Source organism: Gasterosteus aculeatus, chromosome 4, assembly GCF_964276395.1.
Source record: "Gasterosteus aculeatus chromosome 4, fGasAcu3.hap1.1, whole genome shotgun sequence".
In the NCBI taxonomy this organism is placed as follows: domain Eukaryota; kingdom Metazoa; phylum Chordata; class Actinopteri; order Perciformes; family Gasterosteidae; genus Gasterosteus; species Gasterosteus aculeatus.
In genome coordinates this window covers 26,244,246-26,257,363 of record NC_135691.1, presented here as the reverse complement: position 1 = coordinate 26,257,363, position 13,118 = coordinate 26,244,246, and the positions used below count along the sequence as shown (strand labels likewise).

General features: G+C 46.2%; 1 protein-coding gene across 1 annotated transcript in view; it reads right to left on the bottom strand.

The window, feature by feature from the left end:
- Positions 1–13,118, bottom strand: part of sox5 (SRY-box transcription factor 5) — a 68,085-nt gene that overhangs the window by 6,848 nt on the left and 48,119 nt on the right. Inside the window, exons 7-9 of the mRNA XM_078100951.1 lie at positions 10,208–10,372; positions 5,308–5,503; positions 2,268–2,443 (exon numbers count right to left, since the gene is read on the bottom strand). Of these exons, the coding sequence (XP_077957077.1) occupies positions 2,268–2,443; positions 5,308–5,503; positions 10,208–10,372 (537 nt within the window). The remainder of the gene's footprint in view (positions 1–2,267; positions 2,444–5,307; positions 5,504–10,207; positions 10,373–13,118) is intronic.

The following is a 13,118-nucleotide window of genomic DNA, read 5'->3' as shown; positions in this document are numbered from 1 at the left end:
TTTATTTGTAAGAGATAATTCCCCCCCCCCCCCCCCCCCCAGGAATGGAATAAATATGGCTAAGAAGACAGGTAGGTGAGAATGGAAAGCACAGGCAAGCCGCGTAAATGTTTTTGGTTTGGTCCATTTGCAAGTAATTAAAAAAAAAAGAGTTTTATTATGAATTCATTATGTTTTTATAAGTTAACAATCAGTGGCCAGATTTAGGTATTTTGTATGCAAACGAGAATGGAATTTTCCTCATTTCACACAAGTGATCAGCCTCATTCAAACCTATTTCGAGGAAAAGAGGAGCGAAAAATGTGTTTCACACTTTACGGTTCCTCTCTTCAATGTGGCGTTACAAAGGGCTTTCTGCTGTGTGTGTGTGTGTGTGAGAGATGGAGATGAACCGGGAGACAGAGTGTATGACAGCCTAGTCTGACATTAAGCCCCGGCACAGTACATGAGAAAAGTGGATTGAATGGCTGACACTGCAGCCGAGACACAAAGTAGCGACAAAACTAATCCTCCGAGTGTGTCACAGATGACTCCGTTGTATCCGGATGCCAAGAGCTCGCCGGCTTCACACTCGCACAGCACAAAGCCAAAGGGCCGAGGAAGCGGGAGTCGGCATGGAGCGCGTTGGTTTTGGAAGCAGAGAAAGATTCACTTTCGTCTCAGAAAAAAGTAATCTTTTCTTTTTTTCTTTTTGCACAAAAAAAAGGCGTAGAAACAATTATTTAACATCAAAAACTATATAAATATCTTATCCTCGTCTTATTCTTGGAAAAGAACTTAAACATTTTCTGTGAAAAATATATTACTGACAAAATTCTTAATTTCTACCATTATAAAAAGTCACAATAACAGGAAAAACCTCTACCCCCGAATTTCTCTGAATTATTCCATAAAAGCAACCAATTTAACAAGAAAGAACAAAAAAAACTTACTTTACTATCCCATTAATTTACTATCCCATTGCAGTGAAATATTACTACTAAATTCCTTCCTTCAGTGCAACGCACATAAAGCTGTAAAACATTTCCTGATATTCCCACCGTACCAGTTTATTCTCTTGTGCAGATCTAATTCTGCACGGATGGACAGTATATTACTATCTCACTAAATGTATAGAAAATAGTGGGTTGAATACGTAAACCATATTGACTGGTTCAAATCGGACGAGAGAGATAAAAAAAGAAAGAAGAAAAAAAAAGATAGAGATGTTGAATGTCAGCGGTGCAGATGCTTCAAGCGCACTGTTGCTCCGTAAGTGTGTGTGTGTGTGTGTGATTATGCGCGTGCGTGCAAGCGCGTGCACCAGCTGACTCCCAATGTGTTTAACAAATAACCACAATTTAGCCACGCTGCCGAGGAGCCGGCGCCGTCACTTCACATTACCATCTCCCCAACGCTGCGCTCTGCCACACACACACACACCAACACACTCAAACACACAAGAAGCCCCGTAGTGCGCCTCACAGACACGCTCATTACCCTTTGAGACGCCTCTGGTTTTACCTTATCTGGCCCTGTTTAGCTTCAACACATTTCAGAGAGCGCATTGTACACCGATTTACCTCCTACATAGTGCATGTAGCGATGGCATATGGCAAGACAAATTATTACACACGAACAATGAGACGCGGTGGCTTGGGATCGTTTAATTTTCTTTGCATATTGCCTTATTGGGATAGTTTATGAATTTGAATCAGCGGTGCTTTTTTTTTTTAGATAGTACATGAATTGCCTCTCTAGATTTTGTGATGCTACTGAAGAGTGGGAGTCCTTTGGCATAGAAATAATAATATCAAAATGAGTATTTGAACAGATGCAAGAAGGAAATTTATAAATATCCAAATCAACGTTACATTTGACCTTTTTGTAAAAAAAAAAAAAAAAAAAAAGTTTCTTTTGTATCAATATGTTTTGGTTTTATTTTATTTAGTTTCAGTTTGCAGTTTTGATAGCAGATTGATGCCGGTGCCCAAGAGTTGGGTGTTAAGGAAATGGCAAAGATGTTCGGTCAGTTTCTTTGGTGGAGCAGAGTCAGTGTTTGAGTCAGAGGATGAAAAACTTCCCGTCTGTGTATCGTAAAACATTTGTAGTGCATCGACTAATAAAGGACTAACCCAGACTTTAAATCTGCTATGTAACAAATCAATACAATTATTTTAAATCTTGATTTTTAATCCTTTGCCAGTTGTCTGACCTTTCCTCCCGTTGCCAAGGTTACAGCCCACCATGCCACGAGCAAACATACTAGTGGGTGCACGGTGATTTACCTTGTCCGAGCGTCCATTGTTTAGGCTCAGGTTGCTGACGGCGGCGACCTTGGCGTCCAGGACCTGCTGCTCTCTCTTCAGCTGCTCCTTCATCTGCCTGGCCTCTGCGAAGGCCTTGCTCACAGCCTCGTGGTCGTTCAGATAGGCGGTCGTGGACAGCGTGGACAACAAGTCTGCTGAGACGAAGACAGGGACACAGAGAGACGGGGGCGGGCGATTAATTGGGTTTTGCATAGTCGGAAGTTGTTTGCGTGATTGAAGGCGAGGGTCTTTCGCTACCATATTTCAGCGTAAAGTGTGGTTAAAAAAGCAAGAGAATAACAGAGCTTTTTGCAATAGAAATGAAAGAGTGTTTGTGTCCGTGTTTATGCTTTAAACCCGACAGGAGGTTTTTCATCCAGAATAAATCTTCCCTTGAACCATGAGGTAAAGATATTAACATACACTTGATGAGGGGAGTTTGCTGGGGCATGTGTGTGTGCGTGTGTGTGTGTGCGTGCGTGCGTGCGTGTCACTCTCACACACATGACCACTTGACTGTCGAGCTGGTCATATGTGAGTCACTGTGTGCGCCCCTAGCTAGCCTTCAAGCGTGTCCTCCACCTCCTCCACCTGCTCTGACACAAACACACATACAACGGGAACAAACAACAACACACACGGGCCCTAGCTCACAACTTCAACCCCTCACGTAATCCCATCATAACTCCCACCTTTCAGCACACACACACACACACACACACACACACACACACACACACACACACACACACACACACACACACACACACACACACACACACACACACACACACACCTCTTTTAATCTGAGCCCTTGCATTTCCACTCTGAAGAGGTGGCCACATGACTCTTATGACTGTTACTAAGAAGTCCTGCTCATTTCCCCAGTTGAGAGCATCTGCCCTGCCACCTCACAAAGATCACATCTCGCCGCTCTATTATTTGTATTATTTCCGCAGCTTAGCCGTGGATCAGGCATCTGCTCCGGCCGTGTGTTTTCAGGGTGGTGTGCGCCGCTGTCGCCTCTATCTATCAGTGGCGTTGGCTCTTAACAAAGAGCCCAGGCGGGCTTAAGGGGCCTTTATCAGCGCTAATCCGCACCGCTAAAGCCATCTCAGGCCAGATTACCAGCTTCAGATTGGTAATGACAGAGCTGTGAACTCTTTCAGAAGTCATAACCGGGGAAATCAGGATGTGAGCGAGGGGTTGTGAGAGGGGGGGTGGTCTGTTTTAATCTGATGTTGAAAGAGAGGTAAGGGAGCGTTCATGAAGGTGTGTGCGAGTCTCGATTCAACTGACTCTCTTTCCCTCTGACAAATGTTGTGAGAGCAATACCCCCCCCCCCCAAAAAACTGGGGAGGGAGGTCAGGGGGGAGCAGTTACTGAAAATGAGCCCAATGGAGCCATCTTTATACCTGCAGATATGACCCAGATACCTTAAAAGAAACGTAAACAATATGTGGTTAAAGATTGATCGTTTGTACCGTTAAATCATAACCTCAATCGGACGGGTAGAGGAAATGTAGGTAAATGTGAAATGTTTCGCTCTTAAAGCTGGAAGCAGAAGTTTAAACCGGATTAAAGATGCAGATGCTCAAGGACTACATTGAATGAAATATGTTTAGTTACATTCTACCACTGTCAATCAAAGCTCCCATTGGCCCTCCTGGGTGTTCCTTAACATTAAAAAAACAACTCTTATTGCTTAAATCTAAAGAGAAATTGTAATTTCCTCTCAATCTACTGAATGTGTGTCTGTTGATTTGTTCCTGTCTGAATCTAAATAAGGTGAACCCACATTGATAATCTGTACCCGCCCACACGAGCGCACACATACACACACACATGCACTCCCACATCAAAACGACCGCCTCTGGACTCTTTTCCAATTGGTCTGCCCCTTCTCCCCCCTCTGAACTTGTAACAGGAATCCTAATGCGACTATGAGCTGCAATAACAAACGCGCTGGTCACCGGCTAAACTCAACAGATGGGACCGCGAGCTGCAACCTAACTGGGATTTGCGACACACTGGTCCCCACGCACAAACTAATTCAGCGGGGATCACACACAAACTTTAAACATTGTAATCCATTTTTCTGAACAAAAAACATCTGGGACCGCAAATCCACTAATCTGATATTAAATCCGCCGATTTGTTGAAAAACAGTGAGATTAGCCAAGAAGTCAGAAAAAAATGACTAACTGCCTATTGCATAGGAGGAGGAGGAGGAGGGATTGTGAGTGTGTGTGTGTGTGTGTGTGTGAGGCTTTGTGTGCGTTTGAGTGTGTGTGCTGTCATTGTGTCATTAATGCCGGGTGTTTGCGCTGTCCTGGCTCATGTAAGAGGCTTGTCTAATCTCATTGGTGATACCTCCTGTCTGTCATGCGCTCCTCTCTTTATTATTCCCCAGCTTCGTCGCTCCAAAAAAAAAAAAAATGCTAATCCCCGTCTCTCTCTCTCTCTCTCTCTCTCTACTTCGCCGCTTCCCCTCACTCCCCGCGTGTCTCTGTCTCTTTCAGTCACTAATAAACACATAACAATGAAGCAGCCCCGAGGCAAATAGCGACGCGAGAGAAAAACACAAACACACTAATTATAGGCTGTTACATATGTGTAATATTTAAACTATGTGTTGTGTGACAAATGGATTAAAAGTGCAGAATGGTGATTTATTTATGTCATATTTCATGTATATGTGCATCTGGCCTGGTATGATTACGGTACTGGCTGTAGCAACAATGGCAACTCTACGAGTGGAGGGCTGTTCTTGTCATCTCCACCACCAGCGAGGCATTTACTGTTCTCCTTTAAGGAGAACGTCCTCACAACAACTTGCATTCCATCACAGCGTACCCAAGGTGTTTGCCTGTTTTCGTTTTAATACGCCATGTGTGCGAGTGTCTCTGCACTTAAAGAAACCATGAGGGTTTGTTATTTTCATACTTTTGGCTGTAGCTTTGCTTTAGCCTTTAATTGTTCCAGTGTGCGCGTGAGATGGATACCTCAGTCCCCTTACCTATCGAGCTGACTCTGTTCGGTGGACCTCCGATACTGGAGGGGGTGACGCTGTGCTTCCCGGAGCCGGCGGGGCCCAGCTTGGCAGCAGCGGCAGCAGCAGCGACCTGTGGGGAAGTTGGGGGGGAGTTGGGTGACTTGCTCTCGGATGCCTTAGGCTTGGCCGACAGGTTCAGTGGCTGTGCACCCTCACTGTCCTGCAAAAACCAAAACAGCACAGTTTCGCCTGCTGTGACCACCGTAGCACATTGGGAGCGCGAGGCCCCCCCTCAACGAGACCACACGCAAAATGGGGGCTTCAACACGCAACATACGAAACTGTGGGCCCATGCACGGGAGTGGGACGGAGGACGAGGTGCATGCCGCAGCCCGTATCCGAGCGGCTTGTCGCAAGCAAAGAAATAAAAAGCAAATGGACAACAGCGAATATTTATCAATTTTGGTGCACACCACTGACATTTACATGCAAAGACAAGTCACTTCCTATCACAGCGAGCGCCAGACGACTCATGCACATGCGTGTTCACACTCCACATGCACTAGGATTCTGCTCTCGGCATGCTTCAAACAAGGCCAGTGGTGAGAGCAACATTCACACCTGAGGCAAAGAAACACCTTCAAATCTACAATGAGCAGAGGCCTCTCTCTTGAGACTCTCTTTTACAGCTGTGGCTCCAAAGACATGAGGATGTCTCAAACATCTGACGGAACAGAAGACAGGCCGCCACTTCAATGTGCACGTGCTCCATTAGAAACAAGGGGCCGCCACGGCTGTTAACACGGGAGTGAACAGCCAGGCAGCACTTTCTGAGACACACACACACACACACACACACACACACACACACACACAGTCCCAGGGACCAAACCTTTACTGCTTTCGATTTTTTCAGTAGTGTGATCCCTATGTAGATCTTTCAATTTGTTTATTTGTCTAAATCGGAGGATGTCTGCACACGAAAATAACCTCAACACAAGTAACAGAACGTGGCTCCCTAAATGAATCGGCATCCGACGCCAGGGGCCGTTATCGCGTTAATTGTCATGGCAGCACCCCCCTCCCCCCCTCCCTCCCGCTAACGACCTTATCCAATCATGAAGAGCCTTGCCGGGTCATGTGACAGGAAGGAAGGAATTAGATGGCCCAGGAGCCAGACGTATGTAGACCACTCTGCGTAATTAAAACGCCACAGTCAAAAGGCCGACACAACACGGGGTGCGGGGCGGCCTAACGGGCCCCCAAGTAGAAAATCACTATATAGCGTTTTGTTGCACAGCAATGACGTCTAAATTGTTCCTAAATGTAGATCTAATGAAAAAGTTAATTCAAAGTAAACTTTTAGCTTTGTGGGTTTGGCCCTATTCCAACCATAGACTAGAGACATGATTTTTCTGTATTTTCTGGTCATTAGTCTAATTGCTGCTTAGGCAGAGTAGAATCCAGCATACAGTGGGACACTGCATCTGTGCGTGTGTGTGTGTGTGTGAGTGTGAGTGTGGTATATCCACTCATTAAGGTAGACTCTCCCTCATTCCAACGCCTTGAGTCGTACTAAGCCTTATGAGCGCCTCACAACTCAATTAAGCCCTTCCAATTAAGCCCCTACATGTGTACGTGCCTATGCCTGTGTGCGAACACCACTTTGTGTGTGTGTGCGACGAGTCCTAACCGGATTGTCCTTCATTAGGGGGGTCTTTCTAAAAAAGACGGAGGACCCCCAAAGATGCCTTCAGTGAGACAATGGGCCGGAGAAGAAGAGGAGAGAAAGGAGGAGAGAAATACTGAGAGGGATCTTCTCAATCCTGACCCATATTATGGTGGGCTTTGGCTCGAAACAACGCGCTTGAATATTTATTACAAATAGATAATGCCTCTGCTTCTTGTACAGTGGAATGGGGGGAGTTTCCTCTCTGCGCCAAGCCAAATCCTATGGTGGGAAGGTGGCCAACCTGCATTATGCCAGTGTGGGGGAATTAGTTTAGACAGTGGAGCTCAGAGGCTTGGACTGACTTGTTTTTATGTGTGTGTGTGCGTGTGTGCGAGTGTTTTTTTCAGTCCGAGACATTGTTCAGCAAGCTCTAAATCTGTGTGTATATGTGCGTGTGTGTGTGTGTGTGTGAGAGAGAGAGAGGCCCCTAAAGCCTCTGAAAGCCTTGGATTCTCAAATTAATACAATTGCTTTTGTGTCTCTCTTGGCTGATGAAACAGTCTCCAGCTTTGGGACCGAAAACATGCAGAGTGACAACGAGCGCCAGAGGGACAGAGAGGAAGCGGCAAAGGAGAGATAATGTGTGTGTGAATGTGATGGGAATGTATTTCACTTCAGTGGATGTGAAGGCGACACCAGGGTTCTGCATCTTATCACTGGGGCTGATGGTTCAATTAACAGGACAAGTGTGTGTGTGTGTGTGTGTGTCACTACTGTTTATCCTGCATAGACCTTTCCATCCTCCTCATCTCTCTGTCCTTCCTCCTCCCTTCCTTCCCTTGCACCTAGAAGCGAGTGCTCGGATATTAATTATATTGTCGTATCTAACTCTCTCAGCCAGAATGGCGACACAGAGGAGGCTGAAGTGACAGGTTTATACATTACGTGGCACTAATTCAAACACTGTCTCCTCAAGTACGCCAATGCACTTAATAACTTCTACCAGTTTGTATTTGTAGGAACAGAGGAGCAGACGTGACTTTACCTTAACCGTTTGGAATTATGTTTTATTTGAGCTAATTAGACTTGGCTCGCTGGCAATTACCGATATTCATATCCGTTAGTTTACTTAAAAACAAGTAGCAGTGCTACTTACACACTTTTAACGTTAGGTAGAACATACTTAAAGGTGCAAAAGTACTATTATTCCTTTAGGAGTGGTGCCCTTTATTTATTCTGTTAATGATTTATTATTCCTGATGCACAAACATGGCATTTCTCTTAACTATGCAACTACATTATCTACTGTTAAATTGTTTCATGAGATGAGTTTAATATAAAATGTATATACAAACTAAAAGATTACGAAGAGGATTAAGGAGACCAATATTTGCCTTTGAAAAGAACAGAAGGTGACATAAGTACATCATACTAGTTGAGTAAATGCACACAGTCACCGTTCTTCTGGCCACTGCGTGTGTGGGACGCATGTCAGAACTGCTGACATATGATGCATCATTTGAATCTCTCGATTGTGTCGCTCTGTATGCATGCCTGCCTACATCTAAAGGGCCACTCTTGCGTATAAGAAAGCCTGATGTGTGCCGCAGTGATTTGTGCATGGGCATGTGTGTGTGTGTGTGTGAAGGGGCTGGTTGGCACGGTGTCTCCTTCAACACCTGTGTGCGAGTGTGAGTGTGTGTGTGTGTGTGTGTGTGTGTGTCCGTGTCTCACCCGAGGGTAAAGCACTTAAGCGGTGAGCGCCTGAGTCCAAACAGCTGTGAGCAGAGGCAGGCAGCGCGTCTCTAAATGACTAGAGACCCGAGATGGAACCCACAGGGGGAGCACACCTCTGAAATATACATGTCACCCGCCCAGAGAGAGACAGAGTGTAAGAACGAAGCCTGACTGAAAGAAATCAAAGAAGAAAGAGAAGGAGGAACATCTATAAAAATGCAAGGAAACGCTTATCTAAAGTTTGTGCGAGTGCACAGTGTGAGTGACACCAAAACAGCGCTGCGGTCAATTGGCCAGTTTGGCTCCACGGGGTCCGTGGTGGGGCCATGCGGGGGCCACACCCCAGTGTGCCACTCCAGCTGGACCCTCCACCACAGGCCGCGGCACTTGCCTGTCAGCCCAACTCCATATATATGGTAATAAGACGAGTGGACGCCTGGGGGGGGCAAGCTCCGTGGTCAACCATGAGCTTTAATCTGTGCCATGAGATGCTTGTATGTGTGTGTGTGTGGACACAGGGAAGGGCATGGGTCAAGAACAAAGATGGAGAAGTTGCAAGAAAAAAATTAAAACACGTTGAGGAGGACAAGAAAGTAAAACAAAAAAGGAGACAAATGGAAAGGAGAGATGGGATGAAAGGCCAGGAGAGGAAAGAGAGCAATACAAACATTTGGGAAGACTTACTTAAGAGTTGTTCGGACAACTCGTATAGCATTCTGTGGTTTTTTTTTGATGGTGTTGTCTTGCTCTTGTATTTTCCAATGTCTCCGTCAATGATCACTACACTTGTGGGGGGTCCAAGAGTGGACAGTGGATTGCTGAGTGAGTGTGTGTGTGTGTGTGTGTGTGTGTGTGTGGGCGGGAGGTGGTCAGTGGTCCAGATATCCTAACCAGATATTCATAGAATTCCACTTGGATGGACACGAGACTTCCCTTCGCCCATATTGTGCAGCCAGCCGAGGAAACGACACAAACAGAAAAACCTCCTCAAATCCAGCGCCACACGGCTGGGGGTTTGGGATAAAGTCGTGCTGTGGCTGGGAGTTTTTTAGGGACCAGGTTGTACCAGGGTGTGCATTACTGTGAGCAGTAGACCGGTGCTCTGACACTTGTTTGATTGAAAAAAATAAGAAAAAATAAGAAAAAAGAAGAACTCGGGATGCAACTTTCAAACAGATCATGCACCAAACACAAGCTTGTCCAGGCAGCCGTTCACTCCTCAGTCTCAGTGTGATACTAGAAAGGCCCAAATGTATACAGGTTCACTGCAAAAGTCACTTCTGGCTAGAATTAAGTTTTGAAATGGTAATTTAACAGAGAGGTTGCTTTTCTCTGAACACAAGAAATATAATGTAATATTTGAGATGTGATAAAACTCAATGTGAGAAAACACGTATCTTAAGAAAGTAACACCGTCAGGACTCAAAGTGACATAAAGGCAGTCTGCTGTCCCACTGGCATTTCTAGCACATACACACACACACACACACGGGCGCGTATACAAATGACCCTTACCTTGGTCTTGTTTGGTAGCGGGGAGCTGCGGCCCTTCTCGCTCTGGGAGTGTGTGTTGGTGGGCGGGGAGTGTGTGCCCAGGTTGCCTTGCTGTGGCAGGCCGCCTCCGTGCTGCTTGGCCCCCGGGGAGACCTGCATGGCCGCCAGCTGAGCTGCATACAACTGCTGCAAGGTGAGAGAGACAGGCAGAGGGGGACAGACAGGGGGGGGGGGGGGCAAGAGAAGAAAAAGAGTGGAGTGGGGGAGGAGGTGGAAAAAAAAAAAGAGGAGAAGAAAGGGGCAACATGAATAAGTGAATACTCAAGAGCGCACAGACAAAAAAGAAGACTGGCTAAAAAGCTCTGGAAGAAGAGGCCATTAGTGTCCCGGCCTCTGTTTGTGTGACAGAGAGAGATAGAGAGGGACATCTCCACTGCCAACCCCCCTCCCTCACCCCATGGGAGAAGCGCTAACAGCCTCTCTGACAGGCCTAGAGATGGCCCAGTCCCCTCCAGGTGCATCGTGGGAGAAAGGGAAAACATCCCGGCTATCGAGGTCACGCCGGAGAGCACGGCTCCCTGTTCAAGGTGAAAAGAAAAGTGATGATGGAGGATAAAAAAAGAAAAAAGGCAGAGAAATTTGTGGAGCCACATGCCAAATGGGAGAGTCGGAAGTGTCTCGTGGCCATGCGTTGTTTTCTGTGTACGGACAATAAGACGTGAAAAAAACACACCGTTAAAACGCTCTAAAATGAAGACAAATCCATTAAATAATTGCTGTGCGAAACCAAACACAACAGGTTCTCCCCTATTTTTGTTTATGTTTTTAATTCATTTCAAATTAAATAAAAGCATTATGGCTCGAGCTGCTGGTGTGAACATACTCGGGGATATTTATGCAATACTACTGTATCACACAAAACAGTCTCTGGCCAGTATTTGCACAGCAACAGACACAGCCGAATATTCCCAATTTGGAAGGCGCTTCAATGTTCAGAAACACTTCTTTCCGTCTCTCTATCTTTCCCCTCAAAAAATTGTCCTGCAAAGCTCAATTACTTTCATGTCGGCTAATACAAATCTCTAAGACGGCATTTTGTTTTCTCAGAATTGTTATTCCGTCCTCTGAAGAGCAACAGAACGGGTTGTTTAGCGAGAAGTAACTGATGTGTTGTGTTTTTTTTTTTTCTGAATAGTTATAATTGTTATCATTTATTTCTGGTGGAAGATTTTTCTGGAAGGGGACCATCCTTTTTTTTTTTTTTTTAGTTTAACTTCCGTCCTTCTGTTGGAGCTTGGCTGCCGGCCACCGGCGTCAAACAAAGGCTGGTTTATGCAAATGGATAAGGAAGAGATGCTGTCGCTGCTCTCTCCCTCTCACTATCTGTCTGTTTGAACCTCTCTCTATCTCTCTTGACAGCCACATTAGCTCATCTGCTATCTTAAATAAAGACATTTATCTCTTTTTATACAAGCAAGGGAAAAAACAACAACGGGACAGTCAAACTGGCAGCGCTCATACCACACACAAAGAAGTACTTTTTTTGGAAAAAACTCATATTTGAATTTGAAATAATCTACTTCTGCCCGTCACTCACATGTGGCAAAAACAATATTCACTCGCCGACACCCCGATAGTGAGAGAGCAGCACGTATTCAGTCACAGCTCTCTACCTTTTCTTGCTTTTGTTGAATCACTAAACGTTACACTTCACTCTCAAATAAGAACTTCCCTTCCGCAATTTTTTAAAAATGTAATTAGGTTGCTAAGTAACTGAATGCTTTACATTGATGTAACGTTGAGAGAAGTAGTTAATTGTTCTTAGAAAAGACCAAAAAAAAATAAGTGCTGTCCTTTTCTCAAAAGGGAAAACCAAATATCAGACTGTAGAGTTCTAAGCAAGCTGGAGCCGCTGTCTTGAACACCCATGATCCAGGTGCGTACAGTGGACACGGCGTGCTGGATCTGCTGCTGATGTGCGGATCAGCGGGGGATCCGTCGTGCTCCGTCGTGCTCCTGCGAGCTACGTGAACGCGGCGCGCTGGGATCAGATCCGCCTCCGCTCGCTCATTTCTCTTCAATTAGCTGCACTGTGGCTCCTGGAAGAAGAGGGGGGGGTGGGAGGGGGGGGGGGGGGAGGGGGGGGGATTGCAGGCCGTTCATGCTCGGCTGCTCCCCTCTCTCCCCCCCTCCCTACCAGCCAAACCCCCTAGCGAGTGGACCACAGGCGGTGTGTGTGTGTGTGTGTGTGTGTGTGTGTGTCTTGCCATATTCGGACCAGTGGTTCAAAGGCCTCTTTATTTGCGAAGTGAATTGAGTTCCATTACAAGGCCAGCTCCCGTCACTCAAAGCTCGCTCAATGGGTCGGCGAGCAATGGCACACACACACACAGACACACACACACCGACAGCACACACAGTACAGAGAGCAGAGCGGCCCAGAGCGTCGCCACAACGACATCCATGTCAACAAACAGGAAGTGACAGCACACAGCCCCCTGGGGTGACCGGAGGAGCGAACGCACACACACACACACACACACACACACACACACACACACACACACACACACACACAGAGCAACACAATGAGTGAGGGCCGGGGGAACGCAATCGTAGACGCAGGATGAGACTGAGGAATTTAAAATGTCACTCGCTGGCTGTTTATGTGCGTCCTCGTCAATCTTTCTCTTCCTAATCCTAGAATATGAGCCCAACACATCTGCATGTGTTTGTGTGTGTGTGTGTGTGCGTCTAGCCGTGGCCTTGCCACACAAAACCAAGCCATGTGTGTGTGTGTGAGAGAGCATGTGCATGCCTGAGCTCTATTGACAAGAGGTGAAGAGGCGATGTGTAACTGTTGGTGCTCCTCTGGGGGAAAACATGGGGCTGACTGTTTGGTATTAGCGGTATTGACAGTGTGTGTCCATTC